The 23,702-nt window shown below is 41.9% G+C and overlaps 2 protein-coding genes across 14 annotated transcripts in view; one reads left to right on the top strand and one right to left on the bottom strand.

Moving 5' to 3' along the window:
- The window catches only part of LOC100693503 (peripheral plasma membrane protein CASK), a 52,680-nt gene that overhangs the window by 19,782 nt on the left and 9,196 nt on the right, over window positions 1-23,702 (top strand). For 4 of the 10 annotated variants that reach the window (XM_025902966.1, XM_025902968.1, XM_025902965.1 and 1 more), the window contains exons 3-21: window positions 4,556-4,661; window positions 6,333-6,410; window positions 6,538-6,610; window positions 11,943-12,045; window positions 12,726-12,901; window positions 13,487-13,609; window positions 13,987-14,070; window positions 14,294-14,393; window positions 15,276-15,293; window positions 17,899-17,916; window positions 18,252-18,373; window positions 19,104-19,181; window positions 19,283-19,363; window positions 21,590-21,778; window positions 22,233-22,311; window positions 22,569-22,654; window positions 22,962-23,030; window positions 23,112-23,180; window positions 23,291-23,326. In XM_025902966.1, coding sequence (XP_025758751.1) covers window positions 4,556-4,661; window positions 6,333-6,410; window positions 6,538-6,610; window positions 11,943-12,045; window positions 12,726-12,901; window positions 13,487-13,609; window positions 13,987-14,070; window positions 14,294-14,393; window positions 15,276-15,293; window positions 17,899-17,916; window positions 18,252-18,373; window positions 19,104-19,181; window positions 19,283-19,363; window positions 21,590-21,778; window positions 22,233-22,311; window positions 22,569-22,654; window positions 22,962-23,030; window positions 23,112-23,180; window positions 23,291-23,326 — 1,688 coding nt within the window. Of the gene's footprint in view, window positions 1-4,555; window positions 4,662-6,332; window positions 6,411-6,537; window positions 6,611-11,942; window positions 12,046-12,725; window positions 12,902-13,486; window positions 13,610-13,986; window positions 14,071-14,293; window positions 14,394-15,275; window positions 15,294-17,898; window positions 17,917-18,247; window positions 18,374-19,103; window positions 19,182-19,282; window positions 19,364-21,589; window positions 21,779-22,232; window positions 22,312-22,568; window positions 22,655-22,961; window positions 23,031-23,111; window positions 23,181-23,290; window positions 23,327-23,702 lie in introns of all 10 variants that reach the window. The other 6 variants (XM_003440943.4, XM_005450023.3, XM_005450027.3 and 3 more) reach the window with 3 other exon arrangements.
- Window positions 6,619-23,702, bottom strand: part of LOC102083135 (probable G-protein coupled receptor 34) — a 37,964-nt gene continuing 20,880 nt past the window's right edge. For 2 of the 4 annotated variants that reach the window (XM_005450019.4, XM_005450021.4), the window contains one exon: window positions 6,619-9,599. In XM_005450019.4, coding sequence (XP_005450076.1) covers window positions 8,296-9,570 — 1,275 coding nt within the window. In that variant the 5' untranslated portion in view covers window positions 9,571-9,599 and the 3' untranslated portion in view covers window positions 6,619-8,295. Of the gene's footprint in view, window positions 9,600-10,083; window positions 10,590-17,675; window positions 17,893-23,702 lie in introns of those variants that run through there. The other 2 variants (XM_019351463.2, XM_013268904.3) reach the window with 2 other exon arrangements.

Genomic DNA, 23,702 nt, shown 5'->3' with positions numbered 1-23,702 from the left:
CAGCAGACCTGGATTGATCTGTGGCTGGCAGCTCACGTGTTGGTTTTTCACGTAAAGCACCAGATGGAAGGGGTTAACATAACCAGGGCAAGAGAGCGTCGCTATAGAGATTACTCAAGGAACCGCACTCTTTAACAGACCTAGAAGAGCTGTGTTCTGTGTAATGGGACCCCCCCCCCCCCCCCCCCCGGTCCTTGTGGGTTAAAACAAATATTGGGATTAAACTGCAAATACAGATTGGCTCAGACATCAAACACTGTGGCACTCAGAGTGCATAATGGTCTCTCACACATAAATAAACAGGCTATAATGTTGCATACACTGCACACAGATGAGTAATATCTTGGAACTGCATGTGTCGTGTGTTGGTGCAGGGTGTGATAGGCTCACATTTTGTGAAATGCTGCATGCATGCCTTGTCTCACCATGTGGGTTTGGGTTTTGTCATGCTGTGTGTGTGTGTGTGTGTGTGTGTCAGGGTAGGGAGTGAGGGATTGAGACAAAATTCACAGGTGTGTGTGTGTTGGTGGTAGTATTGGCATTCACTATGGGCCATCTGTGATGCCCCAGCCAGAGATTATTCTGGCAGCCAATAACAGCAGGAAAAGGAAATGACCCGAGGGAGGAGAGAGAGGAAAAATTGGAGTGTTACACCAAGGTTTCCCAAACCAGAACTTACACCCAGGTTATTTTTGTGCTAATTGTATTCATCTGAAAATATAAACCACCCACATTTAAGAGTTTCTCTTACCTCAGAAATATTTCAAAGCATTTTTTATTTTTATTTTTTAAATCTCTTGAGTCACTTCACACATGCTTCACCATGTGGTCACTTTCACCAGGAATGGCACAAAAATGAGCAGACTTCCAAATGTGATGATGAAGATGTAGAGTTCTTCCAATAAGTGAAGGGTTGGGGCTTTGGTGTATGACTTGTTACAGAGGCTCTGGTGTCACGTGATGCATTTCTAGGAATGCCAACAGTATTACATTGTATGCTTTTTCATATTGCGATAAACGGAGAGCAGCTCATTTCACAAATGTGGGGATTTGCTGTGCTAGGCAGCAAGAGATCGAATCCGTAGCAGATATTGAGGGGAGGGTTTTAAGGGCTGTGGGTGGTTAATACTGTTAGATGACGTCGGTATCAATAACAATTTAAAACGGCTTCAGAGTATAAAATCATTTAAAGCACATTTAGAAAAGGCGTCCTTTTTTTTTATTCTGTTAAAAAGTGCCGTACCATTGGAAAGCCTGTTTGTTTGGCCTTAAATGGTGCTACATTTGTAAGAAAAACGCATTTGTGGGTTGAGCAGCAGAGTTGAGTTTGTGGGTTGCGCCCATGAAAAAACAAATCTGGTCTGAATCCTCAAAGATGACAATACTCACCCTCACAGAGCGGGGTTTATCAGAGATTGCTTCCAGGATTGGGGATTTGGGAGTGCAGAGGATGGAAAGGCCCGCCTGCCGTCCTGATGACACTGTTGGAGAATGGGACGCATCCCACAGCAGTGTGTGAGCGGAGGACCAGCATAAAAATAAATACAAATAATAAAAATAATATTGTTAAATAAAGAAATTGTTAAAATGGCAGCATGCCTTGTTTCTTCAGACTTCAGACATCCAACGCAATAAATGGCAGCAAAAAACACAGTAGCAGAATCAGGTGTTTAGCACTGATAGAGAAGATTTGAAGTTTTTCATGGGCGCACCTCAACCTTTTTTTTTTTTTTTTTTTTTTTTTCTTTTTGTAATCATGCAGTCTGTCAAATGTTATACAATTCCAGAGTTTTCTGGTGTTTTTGCTTGATTAGACTTGAACTGTTAATGCATTATTCAAGCTTTGCAGAGTAATTTTGTCACTCTGTTAATTAGTTAATTGATCATTGCATTGCTATAAATATTCAGGCTTTTACAGTCCTGGTGATTATCAGTTGTAATCAGTGTGAGGATGAGGGTTATACATTTGCCTCAATTTGTCTATGTGGGTTACCATATAAAACAAATTATATAAACATTTGTTTGGATCATGGGACCAAGCGCCCTACAAGAAAACCAATCAGGCTAAGGTGAAACCCCAAAGAGTCGATCACAGTGAAAGTTTCACCTTAAATTTGGTAAACCTAAGCATTTTTTTTTTAAACTTATGACTGAAAATCTGCAAGTCGGCCACTTGGAGTGGCAATGTGAAAAACTGGAGTGCAGCCAGAGTGATTTCATGAGACCACGTACCTTAGCTTATTAAGAAAGACTCTGTGTCAGCATAAATCCGAGTGAAAAGGAGACAGAGCTGCAGGCTGGGCTGAGCTTCGAGCTAACGGAACAAATATTTGGATTTCTATACAAATGTATTTCTGTGCGAAACACGTGAGAGAGTTGGGATGAATAAAAGATGAATACAATAATTAAGAGTCTGGAGTATTGAGCAAAAGATGAATGTAGATGGCTCGCAATGACCTTAAAGACTTACAGGTATTGAATTGTTGGGGGGAAAATACAGTAGTTCAATTTGCAGTATTATTTGTTAAACATGTTAAATATTGAAAAAGTCATTTATCAAAAGTGAAGACAAAGTAACACTGGGGAATGGGCAAGCCTAAATGACTTCTCAGTGTGATTTCTGTACATTAGTTTTATATGATAGTTAGAATATCAGGAGATGGTGTGGCAACATGGTCCTGCAATCTTCAAAGGGAAATTTATTAGCATGACATGACAAAGGCTAACCGAGGCCTGCTTTGGAAAAGGCCCAGTGGACGGCATCAGCTTCATTCAGAGCGTTCCAGGCCTCTCAGTCGTTTCCTCGTTGGACAGTGGGCAGCATTGTTAAGTTCAAGAATGGCTACTCGATGAGACGGGCGAGGGATCGGTGTGAAAAGGGAGAGAAGGAGGAAATGATGGAAGAAAAGGGAAAGCAGAATAGGGGGCTCTGTAGTGGGGACTCTGTCGGTCCTCTGTATTGCATAATGATAGCGGTCTGTCACGACACAAAGAGAGCACACACACAAAGATCAGTAGACTTACAGATGGGGAGCGGAGTGTGTAAATGAGCTTTTTATGGACTGAGAAGCCCAACAGCAGCACATTATGTCTGTCAGCTTGCCTCAGCAGTCTCTGTCGTTACCTCATGTCCTGCCAGTTGTCTGTCAGTCTATTAGACAACGTGTCTTTGCTCTTCTCGCAAGAGAGAAGTCTGTCCTCTAATCGTAGGCGTGTTTTCCATCCAGGCAGTCAAAACATGAGAAATCCCCACAGTCATGTTGCAATTGTTTCTGCAGATCTGGATTAGTCATGATGTTGATGAGAGTGATCCAGATGTGCATTCCTTCTGGTACAGACCAGCTTGTTGATCAGTTAGTCTGTAGTCTATATATGAAGAAGAGGATACCTGGTAAATTAAATGCTCTGCAGCTCCCCCTAGTGTTGAGTTAGTCATGTGGCAGGCAGTCTGCTGAGGTATGAAAAGAACGGTCAGGTATTTCTATGTTTCTCTGTCGTTTCCTGCATTTAAACATAAAGGATCTAAATGTTTTATAGGGTGAGTATAGTATAGAGGGAGACGTGTTTCACAATGCAAACCTTTTAGGTTGAAGGAAAATTGATCCTGTAGTACTGAGTGCATAAAGTCCATCAATAGGCGGAAAGATAGTCGGGATACTCCCCTCATCTTCCCTCCAGGAGATATCACTGATAAAGCAGGACCTGAACATTACTAGGACCAAAAATCACATGCTTTATAATGCCTTCATGAAAAAGGTACGGGATACCAAACTGTAAATTAAATAGGTATAATTTCTTTAGTGCCATAATTGGTAAAATGGTAAACTAATGTTTGCATCTATCTGTTATTTTACATGATGTGTTTCCCTCGCTTGTCCAAGGTTAATTTCTCCCAGGACACAATAAAAGCTAATCTGATATTGAAAGTTCACAATACCTGAATGAAAAGCTTCAGTTTTTGTATAAGCAAACTTTTTATGCTTATTTCCAACTCTGTGTTTAAATTGTTGGACTCTTAACAGGGCAACTTCGCCTGATTCAGTTGAAAATAAACTTTTTTCCTTTTATCCTGCAGCTCCTCAGTCAACCTCTGTTTTAGCTCCTTTAGCTTTCCTCTCCTCCCTTTAATTGGATGCGTCTCACAAACAGAAGGTCTGTGGGCGGGCAGCCGTGCTCACAAGCTGAACCTTGTGCATGAGATGATGATATTGGGGATCCAATCCACTCCCACTGACATCACCTAGAGCTAAGAGCCGGGGGGAAAAAAGACCTTTTAGAGCAGTCTGAAGACTCACTTGCATATATGCTGTCAGCTTCATTTGAAACTTTTTTCATTTTAAGTATAGGCATCCAGCACTGGAGCTGTAAATAGATGTCAGAAAATAAGGAAAAGCGTTTTAGGTTTACTTTGAAGTCTGCGAAGCAGTAACACGACTCTTGGCATACATTTAAATATTAGCACTTTCCCTCACAACCTGGAAGTATAATTAGACTGGATGAAATCTAAGTGTTCGATGTGTCTCACCATAGCCCATGTTGAATTTCTTCCTCACAGATCTGAAGCGAGAGGCGAGCATCTGCCACATGCTGAAACACCCCCACATCGTGGAGCTGCTGGAGACTTACAGCTCCGATGGCATGCTCTACATGGTCTTTGAATTGTAAGTGTGTTGTGAACACTGTTCACATTCCCATCCAATTTTAGGTTTGGATTTTGTATGTTTTATGTATGGCAGCTTTTCTCTTATAAACTACCGTCACCACCACACTAGGCAAACGGCTACCAACTAATTTTATCAGCACTAGGCAGATGGCTGTTACTGGTAATTTCACACCCCCTTGTTTTTGTGGTTTCAGACTTCTTGGTTTCTTTGACGAGAAAACGGGAAAAAAAAAAAGTGTGATATTTGAAGAGATTGCTAGGCCAGCGCAATATGTAATCATAAGTATAGTAGTGTACAGTGCTGTGAAAAACAAGTTTGCGCCTTTCCTGATTCCTTAAATTTTTGCATATTTTCACACTTGCATGTTTCAAACAAATAATTTAATTTAATGGGGAAAAGAAAAGCTATGTAAACCTACTTGGGCCCCTGTGAAAAAGTAATTGCCTCCCTTGTTAAATCATGAATGAACTGTGATAACCTTCGTTTTTGGAATTTAGTTTCAGTACTCACACCAAGACCTGATTACTGCCAGACATCATTTAAATAGAACTTGTCTTACAAAATAAAGTAGGATTTTAAAAAAATCTCTCAAAAAGCATCATTCAACGATCTAAAGACACAGCTGAGACACAAAGTCACTGACATTTATCAGTCTGGAAAGGGTTACAAAGCCATTTCTAAGGCTTTGGGACTCCAGTGAACCAGGGTGGGAGGCATTATCCATAAATAGAGAAAACGTCCCAACTTCCCAAAATGACTCCAAGAGCGCATCCACAACTCATCGAGGTTACTAAAGACCCCAGAATAACATCTAAAGAACACAAGGGTTGAGTCCTGTTACATCTGACGTAAAACTAACAACATTTTATAAAAAGATCATCATAGCAACAGGCAAACATGGTGGTGGTAGTGTGATGCTCTGGGGCTGTGTTGCTGCTGTGATTGATGGAACCATGAATTCTGCTCTCTACTGCAAAGTCCTGAAGGAGAATGTACGGCCATCAGTTCATGTCGTGAAGCTCAAGAGCGCTTTTAATTATGATGAAGCAGATCCAAAACACAGCTGCAAGTCCACCTCTGATTGGCTTATTAGAAAAAAAACAAAGGTTTTGGAGTGGCCTTGGCAAAGTCCAGACTTAAATCTGATGGCATGACCTTAAACAGCCTGTTCATACTTGAAAACCCTCCAGTGTGACTGAATTAAAACACCTCTATAAAGAAGAGTGGGCCAGAATTCCTCCACAGTCATGTGAAAGACTCACTGTCAGTTACACTTTCAGTTCTTGCTACCAAGGGTGGCACAGCCACTCATCAGTATACTTTCTCACACAGGGCCAACTGCATTCTGGATTTACTTGGGTTTTCTTTGGCTAATATTAAAATTTGTTTGATGATCTGAAATGTTAAGTGTGACAAATATGCAAAAACGAAATCAGGGAGGAGGCAAATACTTTTTACAGCACTATACATGAGAACTGTTTGAAGGAAAAATAATTTATTGTGTCAGCTGTTATTTATTTTGGCTTTCATCTGATTATTGAAATGATTCAAATTTAGCCTGAATCTAAACCAAATCTACTAAATCTATACTAATAAAGAGTTCTCAGCTTACTCATTGCTAAACAGATTATTTCATACCCACCCTAAACCCTTCTTCCTTTTTACTAGTATGGATGGTGCGGACCTGTGTTTTGAAATCGTGAAGCGAGCTGATGCTGGGTTTGTGTACAGCGAAGCAGTGGCCAGGTAGGGGACACAGTCTGTGAAGTGTGGGCTTCACATTTTCAAATATTAATAAAGCCTGAAATACACAACATCTCTGTGCACGCTCTAAATGATGCCCCCCTTCTGTTTCTGCTTTCTGTCCCTCCAGCCACTACATGAGGCAGATTCTGGAGGCACTTCGATACTGCCATGACAACAATGTGATTCACCGTGATGTAAAGGTGAGCTCTCGCGCAGTCAAGCTAGTGAAACCACAGAACATGTTCCGTGACTCGCAAAGGACAACCTGTTAAATATATTTATCACACCAGAAATGTATACTGCGCAGTGTTACTGCCTTCCTGTGAAGATGCTGTCTTCACTGCTTGTGGGAAGACAAATGCTGAAAGCGACCCACGCTTTACCCGAAATTTTCCCTCGACTTCCGCTTTTAATATTAAGTTTAGTGACTCTGTGGTTTTTAGAATAAACCACCATGAGGTCTCTTTTTTTTTCCGTTTGGCAAACCAACACCTCAGCAAGAGTCGGTGCTAGTGTAGCAGACAGCGGTAAAATAAATATTGAACATGTCACCAGTTGTAAGTAAATACATTTCTAAAGGTGCAGTATAGGTGACGTTTTGACCAGATGTCACCTTTAGAAATATATTTACTTAAATACTTGGGGATCTACGGCTATATATAAATCAGCTGTGTGGATTTATTAGGCATTCCTAGAGCCACATCAGAATCCCCCAGTATTTCCAACAGGATTAACCCTCAAACACAGGTGTCCGACACTACTAGGCCATATGGAGCAGTGCTGAACCAGGCCCTTGATCCCATCTGAGCCATTTGACCACACAGGGCTCAAAGGTGTCAGCAGCAGAACCAGTGCAAGCGCTGATCATCATGGTGGGTCAAAGCTGGGGGGGGGGTGTAAAGGAGAAAAAACAACCTTTGGGCCAACTTTCTTCTGATTGGCTGCCCTCCACAAGCAGAAGATCTCCCATTACCATGGTGTCGTGTTGAGTGAGTGGCAGCCTGTTGCAGCTGCTTATGTGTGTGTTTGCCCCCCTCCCCCTCTTACATTGAGTTTTAATATCAATTTTCTTACTTTATCTTTCTTTGGTTTGGTTGCTTCTTGTAAGAGGAGACTATGGAGCTTCAGAGCTCAAGCAAAGCAAAAGGCTTAAAGGAGGAAATAGATTATCGTCCATTCCAGCAACTTTTTTTTTCTTCAATATTAAAACAAATTTGGGCTAAATAAACTATTATCCTACATGAGCAGACTCACTGGGTTAATCTGCATGATTCACACTTAATAAATAAAATAATATTATTTTTTCTTTCACTGGATCCAGAGTTAAGATCCACAGTCAAAGCATTTAAAGCAATAGGAAGCCTGAGCTTCTGGCTGAGAGGGATTACTCCTACATACTCTGACCTCATTGTTTGAAACACTGGTTGTTGTTAGAAAAAGGATCCACCACTTTAACAGTATAGGTATGCCAATATAATGTGCTCTGTGCTGATAGAGTGTGAACAGAGAAAAGTTAGTTCTCTATTAAAGTCTGCAATTTATTTTTCTCCATAAAAGTTTTTTTGTTTTTTAATACTGAAAATTCTTGACATTCACTCACACACACACACACACACACACACGCACACGCACACACACACACACGCACACACACACACACGCACACACATTTCATATCATCATTAATCTTTTAAGAAATGTACATTTTTAAAGACATGGCTGATGCTGTAGTACATGTCTTCAGACATAAATCTGTTGTCTTTAACCAATAATGAAAAATGTTCAAAATCCATCTCTGACAGTGGTTAATGTACAAGGACATAATTTGTTAGAACCGAAGCTGTCAATAGAAATGCTTTGCTCCGATTTTTTTTTCCTCCTGTGATCACTGTTGGCCAGTAGGTGGAAGCGTAGTCACTCTTGTGCAGCGGAGGTTAGAGTTGATGACACACATACTGGTTCTGGGGGTGAGCGACTGAGTGTTTAGACCAAGGTTAGGTAGAACCACGGGGACAGACGGCCGTCTGAAATCCATGGTGGAGCTGTTGGATGTCACGTCATTCAGGAAGAGAAGCCGGTGGCCGAGTCTGCGTCCAAGTGCTTGGAGGGCAGCTTTGCGCACCGAGCCCGACAACAGAAAGTACATGACAGGATCCAAGCAACTGTTAAAGGCTGAGAATAACAACATCACCTCATTGGTCCAGTCCATGATTTGCATATAGTTACAGGGTAGGCTTGAGCTCAATTGGGAGGAGATGTAGAAAGGGCGAAAGGCGTGGTAGGGCCCGAAGCAGATGGTGAAGAGAAAGAGGACAAAGAAGGACTTCTGTGCGGTTCGCCTGTATCTCTGTGCGTTAGGTAGGTCCGGCTTGTCCCGTGACACCTGCTGCAGCCGGGAGGCAATCTTGGCATAGGAAACCACGAGGATGATGAAGATGAACCAGAACATTGCCACCAGCCCTGCGTTGATGTAGGCTTTCCAGTTGGCTTTTTGTCGCGTTTTGTACTGGAAGCACTTATCGCTGTGTTCCTTATCCTCTGCTCCAGCAATCATGGGAATCACACCCACCAGGAACGCAATCCACAGAACTCCACATGCCACCCAGCTCCACGGCTTGCTTCGCCCCCACAGCCTCAGCCTTAGGCGTCTCCATGCTCTGCCCTTCCCCTTCAGCCTCAAGTACCTGTCCAGGCTGATGAATCCGAGTAGAAATATGCTCATGTACATGTTCATGTAAAATAAGTTTCCCACCATCTTGCAGGCCACAGGTCCCAGTACCCATTTGTTTCCATTAATGTGGAAGAAGACCCTGAAGGGCAGGCATACCAGGAAGATCAGATCAGCCACTGCACAGTTGATGAGGAACACCCGCACTGAGTTTCGACCCGAATGTAGGAACAGGAAGACCCACAGAGCAAAGAGGTTACCCACAAGTCCAAAGATGAAGAAAAGAGAGTAGAGCACCGCCTGCAGAACACGGAGGCTTTCATTATTAAATGAGCAAGGCATCGGGGTTGAAGTGACCGTTGAGTAGTTTGAGGTGGAGAAAGGAGAAAGAGAAGCCGATGACATGGAGCCTGGGAGGGATGACGTGGATATGGGGAGAGAGGTGTCGAACACTGCAGAGGTTTGGAGTACCGGCCTGAAAGTCGTATTCATTGTGGCTCAGAAGTTTTAAACATCAGGATCTAAGGGAAAAAAGAGGGGGGGGGAGTCAGCTTATTTTCACTTAATAGACATACGAAGAAGCTCTTGCAGTCAAAAGTGCAGCAAAACAAGGTGCACGGACTGAAACGGCAATTGTGTGTTTTATGAGTAATACACAGTGAGGTGAGTAATACGTAGGTTGTAGATTAAGGTCACACAAGTAATGATCTGTGACTTTTCCACCATCAAGTGGAAATTATAGTAATTTGTGTTGAAAATAAGGTGCGGCAACCTACAAAATAAAAGCTCCGTACACTGCAGCTTTTTCAAAGTTCCACTGTGATTTAGCTTTCACGGGTGGGAGCAGGAGTCATGACTAATTAAAAGTTTTATGCCTGTTTAACGCATAAATTCCAGTCCCACGGTGTTAAAGCGGAGCCAAGGGGTGCATGCTGCAGATGCAAAAGCGCTCACAATCACTCTGACTCGTACACACAGATGTTTGGATTAAGGTACAACACTCACCATCAATAATCCTTCCGTAGGAGATCCAGCACAGCTGTGAATGTGTAGGAGTGTGAGCTCACAGTAGTCCTGCGTGTATTTTCCTCCATCCAACTTCTAATGCTGCTCCATTATTAGTCTGTTAAAGCTTGAGTTAAATGAATAAAGCTGAGTTTAATTGTTTCATGTTAAAAGAAACGAGTCCTGGCTGAGGGCTGCCTTGTTGCCGTTTTCACCTCTGAAGTCATTTATCCTGCAGGCTTGTCTGTGTCACCGCTTCTGCTCTGCTCAGCTCGTCTTCAGTCTTTACTGGAAAGCTCTTTCATAGCCTCTCCTCTCTCATAGATGTGAGACGGCCCTCTCTCTCTCTCTCTCGCTCTCTCTCTCCTTCCACCCCCCCCACAAGATTTGCAAAGAATAAGAAGACAGGAAGTGAGCCCACCACTTTTCACACTCACTGTGGTTGTACACGTCTTTTTACTGTCACAAGTGTGACAGTGAGATGTATAATTGAGAAGAATACTGCATTTAACAAACATTTGATAACATTTTAAACACATTTTATTTCCAATTTGCAATTGCATCTGTAAAACCCATCATTTCATTTGTTGTCTTTTAAAAAATTAGGTGTGCAACTCAGATTTACTATTATAAAAGAATAAATATGTGAAAATGTGACAGAAAGCAGTTTTATTACCACTGACACAGAACCCGTGATGGAAAACATGCCACACAACACCGTCCTCGCAGCTCATCAGCCGCTGACATCAGCTGATTAGTTTTCTTTGCAGAAAGCTTTGGGTCTTGGTGAGTCGCTGCACTGTTTGTCCAGTGAATTAGATATTAAGTAAAATGTCATAACAATTTTGATTAAGCAGTTTTTACAAGCCTGCCGGTGAATGCGGTTGGCTTAATGTCCTTCTCCTTAATAAACTAGCCGTTGTAATTTAGCAGCAGCTATCACGGCACTCGGCAAATATTTTCTTACCCACCTCTGACCTGCAGTATTAGTCCTGTGTGACTACATGGTGACGCTTCGGCGTCACCTTTTTCACACTAGTCTAAATACATACAGTCTTTTTCTTTGTGCTACTTCCATTCACTTTGCAACTTGTCCTCTAATGTGTGCATTTGTTTTTGGTATATATATTAATGTTTTCTATCGATTCCTGCGGTCTATTATTTAATTTATTTATATATATATATATATATATATATATATATTTCCGGCATAGTTGGTGTGGAGCACCCACAATGTAGTTGTACGTGTACAATGACAATAAAGGGCTATTTTATTCTATAACAGGGAAGTTTAGGCGGGGACATGCCTTAGCTTTACACTTCAGGACTGTTAATGGCCTGTAGCCTGTATGCCTGCTGTAAGTCATTCTTTAGCACATGCTTAGAGCTGTACGTGTCTCTCTGTATCCTGCCAAGTTTCTAAAATAAATGAATTAACCAGAATCTAAAAAGCGTACTGGAGGGTTAAAAAAAAAAGAAGGTCTCTTCAGTTTTGTGAATTACCTCCAGAGTTCTCCATTGCTCACTGCTAGAGTCGGATTCAACACCGAGCTCTGTGACACACAAAGTGTGAGACAAAAGTGCGCATCTCCTTTTGAACGCACTGTCAGATTTGTGCAAGCTCAAGTGAAACCAGGCTGCACTAACCACCATTTGAACATAATGGAATCTTGCACAGAGAGCAAAGCAATGCTCTGCAGTGTCTGTGCTTGTGCCTCTTTTTATTTAAAAAAAAAAAAAAAGTCAGTGTGATTTTTAAAGTCTGCTGGGACTGTCCCGCATCAGTCGGGCCCTAATTGTACCGAGTATTAGCTCGTCTTCATTTGCACGGTGTTGACGCGTCTTTCATTCCTTTGCAGCCTCACTGTGTGCTGCTGGCCTCAAAGGAGAACTCTGCTCCAGTGAAACTCGGAGGCTTCGGAGTGGCGATCCAGCTGGGAGAGTCTGGTTTAGTAGCCGGAGGTATAGTGAAACACTTTTCAAGGTTTTTTTTGCATTCCGTGATTAAAGGTGGCCAACAAAACAAGTGTAGGTCTTCCCCCACACCTGTGGTTACCAATTATGCAGAAATGACAGCAAAGTGCACTGACTTCTTAATGAGGTAACAGACTTCACGCAGACTAATCATGCTTACGTGTGCAGTCACCTCCATAGTGTCTTTTAAAGGTCGGGTTTTTCCCCCCTTACTGTATGTCTCACACATGCCTACATCCTGTCCACAACCTTAATAATAATGACATGTAATAGATTTGTTTGTTTCTTGGTAACATTTCATTAAAAATATCCTACTTAATAAAAACTGCCACATTATTAGAAACAGGTTTTCACTGCTTGCGGTTCAGGCTGGATTGAGCAAAATGACTGGGCAGTATTTTGGATATGAGTAAGCATGTCTGTGTGGGTCTCCTCGAGCAGCCCTAGTTTGTTCCCACAGTCCAAAGACATGCTCATTAGATGAATCACAATATGTAAACTGTCTGAGCTATCCACTCTGACTCTGTCATATTGGGTTGTGAGATAGGCTCCAAGCAGCAGGGCCCTAAAAAAGGGCTGACTTGTTTAAATGTGTTTCAAATGAAAAAAAAAAAAATTCATCCTGAAACTTTATCAGTGTAGCGTATGAAATTTATCTCTTTCCTCAGGTCGAGTGGGCACGCCCCACTTCATGGCCCCAGAGGTGGTGAAAAGGGAGCCTTATGGCAAACCGGTAGATGTGTGGGGATGTGGCGTGATCCTCTTCATTCTGCTGTCTGGCTGCCTGCCTTTCTACGGCACCAAGGAGCGATTGTTTGAGGCTATCATCAAAGGGAAATATAAGGTAGGAGCTAAATGCCAAAACGGCCTGTCGGTGAACAGAGCCCCGAGGCTCAGACGAAACTGAGCTGTTGTGCATGTTAGATATGAGGTTGAGGTCTTGGATTACAGGAACTGAATGCAGTGCTTTTACCACATCACTTCAGAACTTCAAATTGTGGCCTGCCTTTCCTCTCTCCCCCGGTGTCTTCAGCTTTTCCTCTTACACAACAAGCATGTGAGAGGTGATGAATAAAGTGACTCTATCAGCAGAAAAAAACTAAGATAAAGGTCTGATGAATTATCTGCTTTCAGCAGAGTATGAGTTTCCTGTTTGGTGCACTAATCTGTAGCAGATGCAGTCGCAGCGTGCAGAGTGATGGACAACACCGTTGCTATCTTCCATCAAGCTTCTGCCAAAAAAACCAAACTGTAAAACAATGAAACAAACCACCGAAACATTTTGCACAACAGGGGGGAGAAAAATGATGTGGGTTTATTTATGAAGCATTAAATGGTGTTAAATTTGTCCTTGGATCTTTAATTACTGCCAGATTCAGCTGCGATCCTGGCTACTTCATGCGTTTCTGAATATTTCTCTGGGTTTCAGATGAACCCGCGCCAGTGGGCTCACATCTCTGAAAGTGCCAAGGACCTGGTGAGGCGCATGCTGATGCTTGACCCTGCTGAGAGAATCACTGTCTATGAGGCTCTCAACCACCCCTGGCTGAAGGCAAGATCACAAGACACACACACACGCACATACTGCTAACATTCAGATTAACTGAATGCAAGTAAAAGTACTCTCACTTCACATCTCGGCAGCTGTAGGAGGTTATTGTCGTTTGATTTCCCCTTTTTTTTTTTTTTTTTTTCATAATCGTGTTTACTATTTTAAAAACCCAGAAACAGGCGTGAATATTTGCTGGTTGCTGTAAATATGTTTTCGCAAGCTCAAATTCACCTTTAAACCACTGGCCTGACTGATGTTAACTCAAGCACACTTCCTTTTGCTCAGAACCACAGCTCTGCTTTCACATCCGTTCACTGTCTCTGTGTGCGAGTGCTAATGTCCTTCATCTTTATGTCTATGATTCCCAACAAATGCAGGAGAGGGACAGGTATGCCTACAAGATCCACCTGCCCGAAACAGTTGAGCAGCTGAGAAAGTTCAACGCCAGGAGGAAGCTGAAGGTTAGCGCAGTGTTATTAGACTCCAAGAGGAAAGGTTTCGGTATGAGAGGAAGTCTCTCCACATCCCCTCTGTGCAGATGTTTCTAATGACCCAGATTAAGCTGCTGGCAGAATTTTTACTCTCATCTCAACCTTTTAAACACTATAAACTCTTATATATAACATCTATTTAAATACGTATATTTCACTTAATAACCATGTTACCCCCTACTCTCTGTCCCAGGGTGCAGTGCTGGCTGCTGTTTCCAGCCACAAGTTTAATTCCTACTATGGTGACCCCCCTGAGGAGCTCCATGACTTCTCAGATGATCCCACCTCCTCAGGTAACTGTCAGGCAGACTTTTTCCTCTAAATGTGTTTGCAACAGGGAGACGCAGGTATTAGATTGTTTGTGTGTATGACAAAAAGCCTAAAGGAAGTGAAAAGCATGCTGCATTAATTCAAATATAACCTGAAGGACAGTGAAATGGTTATTTTAATGGATGGATTAAATCATTGAAACCCTCTCTAAAAGTGTTCAGTGCGTGCATGTTGCGGAAGAGAACATGATCACAATTGCTTTCTAGCTCTGTTTGTGCTCACGTGGTTTCTATTCTGGTGTCTTTGTGAAAAGCAGCTGTCGGTGCACAACTTCCCTGTTTAATGAACACATTTCCCAACAGCAGCCTCACTTCCCTGTCTCAGCGTTCCACTTTCACTTCTGCTGTTGAGAAGACTGCAGGCCGTGCCGGCCAGAGCTGAGCAGCACAAGGAAACCCGACCCAGTTATAAACGATAGAAACCGAGTGCGTTTCAGTGTCAGCTAATCAGCGGGATCAGTCTAATGAGCCAGTTTTGTTTATTTATTTTTCTTGTTTTTTTTCCGAGTTTGTGCTGTAAAAGCAGCTGCTGCAGCCGCGTGGACTTGTGTGTCCCTTGTGCTGAGGCTGGCAGTCTGCTGCAGTCATGCTTCCTGGTGACTGTTTTATTTTTGCAGCTGTGTTGCTTCAGACATGCTGCTCGACTAGACGTGTTTCGTTGTAGATCCCTGCAGCAGCTCGGCAGACTTTGTCCAGATTTAGCTGCTTTTGCTGACTCTCTCTGGCTGCCGTAGCTGCATTTTGTTTTTTTGTTCATCTCTGCAGCCGTAGTTGCTTTTAAACCTCCTCTAATCTCAGCTTCTCTTTCTTTGGTGTTGTTTTCTCCTTCTGCTGTGCTGTCTCTAGGACTGCTAGCTGCTGAAAGTACGTATTCCCCCTCCTCTTACCACCCCCCCACACTCATAGATTGTGGATGTGTGATATCACCGTGACATCACCTGCTCTGTAGTTGCATTTCTCCCATGTGTTGAATGATGTGGGTATTAATCCTCCATGCCTCTGTGCCCCCTCTGTCTCCTCTGCTGTCTCCTCTTTAAAGAACTGATTTTGCTCTGGTGTGTGTTTATTCTGACTGCTTCTTTTTGACTTGTGAAGATGAAACACATGTATCTCCATTATTGTGGCAACATGAAGCTTTGAAAACCAGATTAAGACGTGCTGATTAGTAGTTTGTACAGTGAGCAAGAACAAAAGTAAAGACGATAAGATGCTCGCATCCTCAGTGTCCTGACTAACAGTAAGATCTTTTATCTCCACTTTTCAGAGCGAGCTGCTTTTTACTGGTGCACACAGCTTTCTGTAAACCAATTTGTCTCCCAAATTTATGCTGGTAACTAAAGGGAACTTACTGTGCTCTAGATAGACAGATTTATTTATTTTTTATCATTTCACCAAGGTCCAGCTAACATACACAAAGCTCATTCTTGAACTTAGATCAACTCTGATAGAGGTCAAGAATAAAAATATGAAATGAATTAAGTAGTTCCCATTTAAATGATTACTCATTACACTATCATAGCATGTTTGACGACTTCTAGCTGCATTTGTAAACTAAACATCATTGTCTTCATGCACTAATAAATTGGCCTTTAATTGCTGTGTGCAGGCCTTTACACACTGAGCGTGTTTCGATAACAACAACATGAAATTCAGAATTCTTTTTCATGCGCGAGCTTGTGAAAAAAAAAAAGAAATCCACATCAAACAGTGATGAGCTGGTCTGGACGTTTCTAAACAAGGAAAGGAAGTAGTGCGATACTGCATATTTTGGTATTGATCCAATACCAAGTAAATACGGGCCAGTATCGCCGGTACTGATACTTCTCAATAAATAAGGTGGATGCGTCATTGAATTGCTAAATTTCAATTTTGACCTTAAGTGTTTTTTTTGATTGATCATACTTTATTCATCCCGAGGGAAATTGGGTTTCCTTTTTTATTATTAAATAGTTTAAACCCAGGACATAATTAGGACATAGTTTATAATTAAATAGAAAATGCTTATAGAAAATTAATATTATCTTTTTTTTTCTTTTCTTTTTTTTTTTTTAGAAAAATCTTAAATAAAAAGGGCTTGCAAACCAGTAAACAAATTAAAACAAGTACTGTTGAGAAACTATAATACAAAAATTACAATTAAAATTCTCAACAACAAAAACAACAACTGGTGAAAATATAAATATGTAAATAACCAAAACCACAGCATTGCAAACAAGAGCGGAACTTAAAGTAAAGAATCGATATTACCCGGCTAGTATCAATCCGATACCGATGCCGACTTGGTATCGATATAATCGATGTTTGGATCGATCCGCCCGCCACTAGAAGGAGAAACGAATCACAAGCAGGGAGAATTTCATCGATTAATCCAGGAGTTGAAGCTGTGCATATATCAGGATGTCAGAGCGGCACTTTGAACTCGTGTTGGCAGAGTTCGAATCACATCTGAAAAAACATTTCAGAGAGCCGACTGACCCAGAGCAGCAGCTAACTGGGTGTCTGAAGTAAAATAGGATTATTGTATGTGGTCTGATTGGTCAGATCTGCAGATTTGTTGAGCGATTAGTGCGAACAGCTGCATTGAGAACATACGAGTCCGAAAGAATCTTTTTAACACATGCGACATTCACACCAGTCTTCCACGTCCGGTGTGTAAAGGCCTCAAGTTTTGAAGTGTTGTATTCTCTTCTTTAAATCTTTAGCCTTTGCGTTTCATAACATTATGACTCACCGGTTATTTTTATATAATAGACTGATGGTCAAGTTGAAGAAAGAGCTCTCGCTACATTTGTATGATGCACGTGCAAAGATGTGCTAAAAAAAAGAAGTTTTTAACAGCTTAAACTCTCCTCTGCTGCATCTTTCATACATCACAGAAGTCCCGATTAGCCCTCTGTTCGTCAACCATTGCGCGTACTTAGAACAAAATCTTTTTGCGTATTTTCTTCAGCTCATTTTTTCAGGCTTATTTTTGTAGGCTTCCTTCATAACTGAGCAAAACTGGCTCAATCTCCTCTAAAGCAAAGTTTCACTTACTGTAAACCACTACAAGTCTGAATAATTAACGGTTTATTAAATTAAGATGTAATCTTTATGTAATCTTTATCTTTATAAAGGACAGAAGTCGTGTCTTAGCCTCGCAGGCTTTGTCAAACTGTCAGCTGAAGTGTTACTGAGTTAAATTGGTGACACTTTTGTGGTTTCACTTAGGGCGTGATCTTTCTGAGCCTTTTTAAGCTTTGTAACTCTCTCTCTCTCTCTCACGCACACACAGTTCATGTTTACACGGCCTGAGAAGAATTTTAATAACGTTTTGTGTCAGATTGTAATTCCCTCCATGCTGCGTTTATGTTTTTTTGTTTTCCTTGGGCGTGCTGCTCCTAACCGTCATCCACACTGTGACTTTTTGAACTGACTTTCTTCTGATGTATTGATGCCATGTACCGCTGTTTCTCTGGTTTTGCTGCATGTGTGGGCGATGCAGCAGGTACTTGGGGTTCAATAGTTCTGAGTGTTTGTGTGTGTGTGTGTGTGTTCGTTCCAGTGTTTTCGCTTGTACTGTTTGTGATTTTTTTTTTGGGGGGGGGTTTGGTTATTTGTGGAATTTGTTGTTTTTGTTTTGTTTGTGTTTTTGCCTGTTTCTGGTAGTGTGTCATGTTCAGTGTTTGCATTTTGTGTAGTGTTGAAGAGACTGCTTTGTGTACTTGTGAATGTTTGTGTAATTGTGAGTGAGTGTATATTTGGAGTGTGTAACGTAAGTGTGTGTGTGTGTGTGTGTGTGTGTGTGTGTGTGTGTGTGTGTGTGTGTGTGTGTGTACACAGGGGCAGTATCACAGGTTTTGGACAGTCTAGAGGAGATCCATGCATTGACAGACTGCAGTGAGAAAGATATGGACTTCCTGCACAGCGTCTTCCAGGACCAGCACCTCCACACTCTATTAGATGTGAGTAAACGCTTCCTCTGCAGTATCTAAAGTATCCAGTAGTTGCCATGACAAATCAACAATACAGTGTTTCTTCGTTTATCGCTGGAGTTACGTTCTAAAAATAACCCGCGATAGGTAAAATCCGCGAAATAGCCAGCTTAATTTTTTTACAACTATTATAGATGTTTTAAGGCTGTAAAACCCGTCATTACACACTTTATACGCTTTTCTCAGAGAGGCATGAACATTTTTACACTTTTCTCTCTTGTTTAAACACTCTCAAAGTTCAAACCTTGGTAGAAAAATAAGTCCAGCGGTTGCCTTTGACGGTGCAAAACGTTTCATCGACATTGTTGTGTTTGTTGGGGAGAAAACTTACAAACATACAGTGCAGCACTTCAGAGTCACACTGCTAGCCAGCGAAGATTTATGTAAATTTGACAAGCTGAACGCATTCTGAACTGTAGAGAAGACACGGCGCGGAGGAGATTGACTGACAATGGTCTACAGCCAATCGGGACGCAGGACACAATGCGCTGTTTTAAAAAAAAAAAAAAAAAAAAACAGCCTGCAAAATTGCACCAAACAAAATCCATGAAACGGCGAGGCCGCGAAAGGTGAACTGCGTTATAGCGAGGGACCACTGTAAACCACATGTATGCTCCACACGATTCCTTGGGCTTTCCATCTTTGCTTGCATTATCATCTTCTGAATGTCATTAGATGTTTGTTGTTGCTGTTATTTCAGCTTTATGACAAAATCAACACCAGGTCGTCCCCTCAGATCAGAAATCCTCCAAGTGATGGAGTGCAGAGAGCCAAAGAGGTGAGGAAATCTAAAAATAAAAATATCTTCTAAATTCTCTGAAGTGTAGCTTATAGATCGTCTTCATGAGCTCGCCTCTAAAAGTTTATTTTCCTCTGCAGGTACTGGAAACCATCTCCTGTTACCCAGAGAATATGGAGGCCAAGGAGCTCAGGAGGATCCTCACACAGCCACACTTCATGGTGGGATATACAGCAGCACACACATTCTTAATCTAGGAATTGGGATTACAGCCTTCTGTGTCAGAAGTTGGGTCCTTTTGTCAGCCCACATAACTCCCTGGGCTACAAATCTGCTTAGCACCTGAGCTTTTGGTGAGTGCTCGCACGGGAAAGGCATAGACAGCAGAGCTGAAGAGAGCATGTACTAAAGGGCTTCCACCTGCAAGCAGTGCTGATACTTTGGCTTTGCATCAGCTAGACTATCGTCAGATGATTCTAGCGGCCAGTACAAACCAGAGACGAAGGGATGCCGAGGATACCGATGAAAGACCTGGAAGATAGAAACTGAGCTAGAAGAAGTTAGTGGTGGCTTTCATGTAAAGGTACTGAGGTTCTAGTCGAGAGTAGCTTTTATTTGTGTTTAATGAATACACTTCTTGTATTAAACAAAGTATTTAAGTCAGAATATGGTTGTTTTTATTCTCTGTGTGTGTGTATCGCTATCCACAGCAGCTAGCTGTAGGATGGTACTGCTGTTCTGTATCTGGGTTAGAAACATAAGAAGCCGAGCTGTTTGTGTGTCTCTCTGCTGAATCGGTATGTGACACTTAACTGGAGCTGTCATGCTTTAAGTTTGCGTCAATCCAATTAGCCTGTCCTGCACCCTGACCTGACTGCCTGGTTAATCCTGCCACAGACATTTAACTGTGCTGTTAGCAGAACTGGTGTGAAGGGGCTTAGTGTGGCAGCACATGGGGCAGAAAACACCTTTGAGTTTTTTCCTCTGAGCTGTATGATTTTAGTAATCACTTCAGTTATCAAGTAGTGATGCAAGGACATGTTTTGTTCCCTTTAATTATGGACTTAAGCGGTGAGGATTCAGGGGGATTCAGCATCAAACATTTAGTCCATTGTTGACGTGTCCTGTAAATGCGCACTAACGTCTTTGTTATTAGTTGTTCTTTTCAGCTGCTCTCTTTGCTGCAAGTCAAAAGCCTTTAGTGCCAGCTGTTCCAAAGCTCCCTGACTGTCATGCATCATCAGTGTACACGCTGTCGCTCTGATGAGCAGCTGTGATCATTTGGCAAGCTGGGCTGGTGGATGTTTAAAAAAACAAAAAAACCCTGTGTGTCAGTGACATGATTAGTGCCCAAAGAGGATTAGTGTAAGCCACACTCTCTTCACACTCGTACAAAAACACTGTGCGTGCTCACACGTACCTTCTCTTGACAGGGATTTTGCAGCATGTTTTCTTGGCCAGCTTGAACCAATATTTTCTGCCTCAGCACTGACACAAAAACTGCACCCAGAAAGAATAACCCTAAAACAGCATGGCATTAATACCCACGTATCTATAGGGCCCACACACACTGGGGTCCTTTAAAGAAAAAGTAGAATTGCTGCCTTGTTGTTGTGCTTCTTCACATCAGTCTCAGTTTGTCTGTCTAGATCAGGGACGTCAAACTCATTTTATATCGTGGGCCAGATGCCTGAGTGGGCAGACCAGTGAAACTCCTGTCAGTGTAAGGAACTTTATTTACACATTTAATCCCAGAGATGTCTTAAAATGACATTATTCATCCTAATTTCCCTTGGGATGAATAAAGTATTATCAATCAACCAATCACTCAATCAATCAATTAGTGTCTGCTGGGCCAATTCTGGCTACTGGGCCTCATGTTTGACACCTGTGGTCTGGATGAATCTAATATATGAAAGATTTGTGAAGTAATTTAGTAGGTGGGTACCAGAGAGTCAGCTTCTCCACCTCTTAGTTAAGGTGATGTTTTTAAAGGGCATGCTGATGCAGTGAAGTTGATCTTTGACCTATGAGACAGATTTGTAAAATGTCATGATTTGCAAATGTTATATTTTTAGGTTAGCTTTTTGTTGAGGTCACAATGACCTTTTTTTTTTTTTAAAACCAACTAACTGTAATTAGTTCATCCTTGAGTTCAGTATTTGTCACATGTAGAAATTCCCTTAAAGAATGAGCAACATCTATTTATAAAGTGCTCGTGACAGAAAATACCTGAAAATGAAACTTTCAAAGAGCGAGGCGAGCAGACGGCTCAAAAACATGCTGCTGAAAATAAAGCTTCACTTTATTTTCATTCTCAGTAAACCCCACTGCAGGGTGAAAGAGAAAATATACAAACAAATAAGGCAGACCAATGCACACCACCATCCAAAACAGGAAAGAGCTGTCACTGTCTGCAAGTCTCAACACTGAGTGTTTGTGTCCAGGCTCTGCTGCAGACCCACGATGTGGTGGCACACGAGGTGTACAGCGACGAGGCGTTGAGGGTGACTCCCCCGCCTACTTCACCGTACCTGAACGGAGACTCCCCGGACAGCACCAACGGAGACATGGACTTGGAAAATGTCACCAGGGTTCGGCTGGTTCAGTTTCAGAAGAACACCGATGAGCCCATGGTGTGTACAGGAAGCTCACATTTCAGAAACCTAGAGTTAAAACCTTTTCTATGGCAACAACAGTGGGAACTAAATTAGCACTAAGCTACTGTGATTATTTGTGGTTCAGCATTATTTCTAATAGAAGAGTATAGTGGTGGGTGTGGCACAGAGGCTAATGAAAACGCTGTCATCTGGTCATAATGGTCATTAGCAGCGTCTTTGTCCTGTCTTCTTCCCCTCACCCCCAACTGGCCGCGGCAGATAGCCGCCCTGGAGGTTTCTTCCTTTTAAAAGGGAGTTTTTCCTTTCCACTGTCGCCAAACACTTCCTCATATGATTGGTTTTCTTTGTAGTATCATAGGGTCTTTAACTTACAATACTTTGAGGCAGCTGGTGTTGTGATTTGGTGCTATGTAAATAAACTTGAATTGAAAAACTGAATAGTTATTTGCTGAGCCTGTGTCTGTTCCAGGGCATTACTCTGAAAATGAACGACCTCAACCACTGCATTGTGGCCCGCATCATGCATGGTGGAATGATCCATCGACAAGGTAAATCACGTCATAGGTGATGAGCCATTTAAAATGTCCTCATTCATCTAGTAAGTGTTGTGAATAACAAAGTGTGATAATTCTTATGTTGTACTCTCACATCGGACTGACTTCTGGTAATGTAACACAAGACAACGCGACTCAACATTGGCTGGGCTCTTGGGGTGTTTCTAGTCTCTGCTATGTGAAATACTGATGTCTCAACACCCAGGAGCCTCGTTTGCAACCTTTATTAATTCATTCTTTCTGCACTTCAGGGACTCTGCATGTAGGAGATGAGATCCGGGAGATTAATGGCATCAGCGTTGCTAATCAGACGGTAGAACAGCTCCAGAAGATGCTGGTAGGTCACACCAGCTCTGAGCAGGCAGTTTTTCAGCTGATATCACTGCATTTCTTTGAATTTGTTCAGCATGTTAAAGATGTAATGTTAGTGATGTATTGTACCAAAAGATGGCATCAAGTAGCATCATTATTTTTAGTGGCTATACCTGAATATTAATAACATTTAAAACTGTTTGTTTTTCTAATGTCCAAAAAACTACTAGGAGACACTAGAAATAGGGAGTGAATAAAAGCAACAGTGGTCCCTCTGTGATTGAACTATTGTAATTGTTAAAGATTTTAAAAAATCCTCTTCGTCTCCACAGAGAGAGATGAGGGGAAGCATCACCTTCAAGATTGTGCCCAGTTACCGATCCCAGTCAATGTCTTGTGAGGTACAAAACTATCAGTGCGCACATTTTGTTTCACATGCATTGTGGGAAATTAAATCCTTAGGTTTCTATTTCCCGTTACAGAAAGAGTCTCCGGATTTATCTCGACAGTCACCTGCAAATGGTCATGCTAGTGTGACCAGCTCCATCCTGGTACGTTCAGCGTAACGGTGACCAAAAGTGAAAGCTCATAGCAACAACTCATCTTGATAATGGATCGTTCTCTTAAAATACTAAAAGTCTCTTTGTGTGTTGCCATCCAGGACCTGCCATCGACTATTCAGCCTAAAGGCCGTCAGGTAAGATTTCCTAATTGTTTACACCACACGTGCACTCCACCGATGCAACGGTGTGCTTACACAGCATGTATGTACCTACATCACTCGTGTTTCCCCTCTTCGCATTCCACCTGTCCTGATTACAAAAAGTCTTGCTCTTCACTGTAGGGCCTCCATCAGAGAGAGAGAGAGCAAGAGAGAGCACATACTATAGAACAAAAGTTGTAATTTATATCCTCTGCATGATAAAGTCCATCATCACACACACACACATGTATATAAAATGCAGCACAAACTTTGTATTTTTGTACGGGTTCCTCATAACCTTTTTCTTGACTCCCCCCCCCCGACATTTTCTACTGCATGATATACTGTATGTGTGTGTGTGATGCTCTCA

Source organism: Oreochromis niloticus, linkage group LG23 (assembly GCF_001858045.2).
Source record: "Oreochromis niloticus isolate F11D_XX linkage group LG23, O_niloticus_UMD_NMBU, whole genome shotgun sequence".
Taxonomy (NCBI): domain Eukaryota; kingdom Metazoa; phylum Chordata; class Actinopteri; order Cichliformes; family Cichlidae; genus Oreochromis; species Oreochromis niloticus.
The sequence above is the reverse complement of the archived record's forward strand: the minus strand, read 5'-3'. Positions and strand labels throughout refer to the sequence as shown.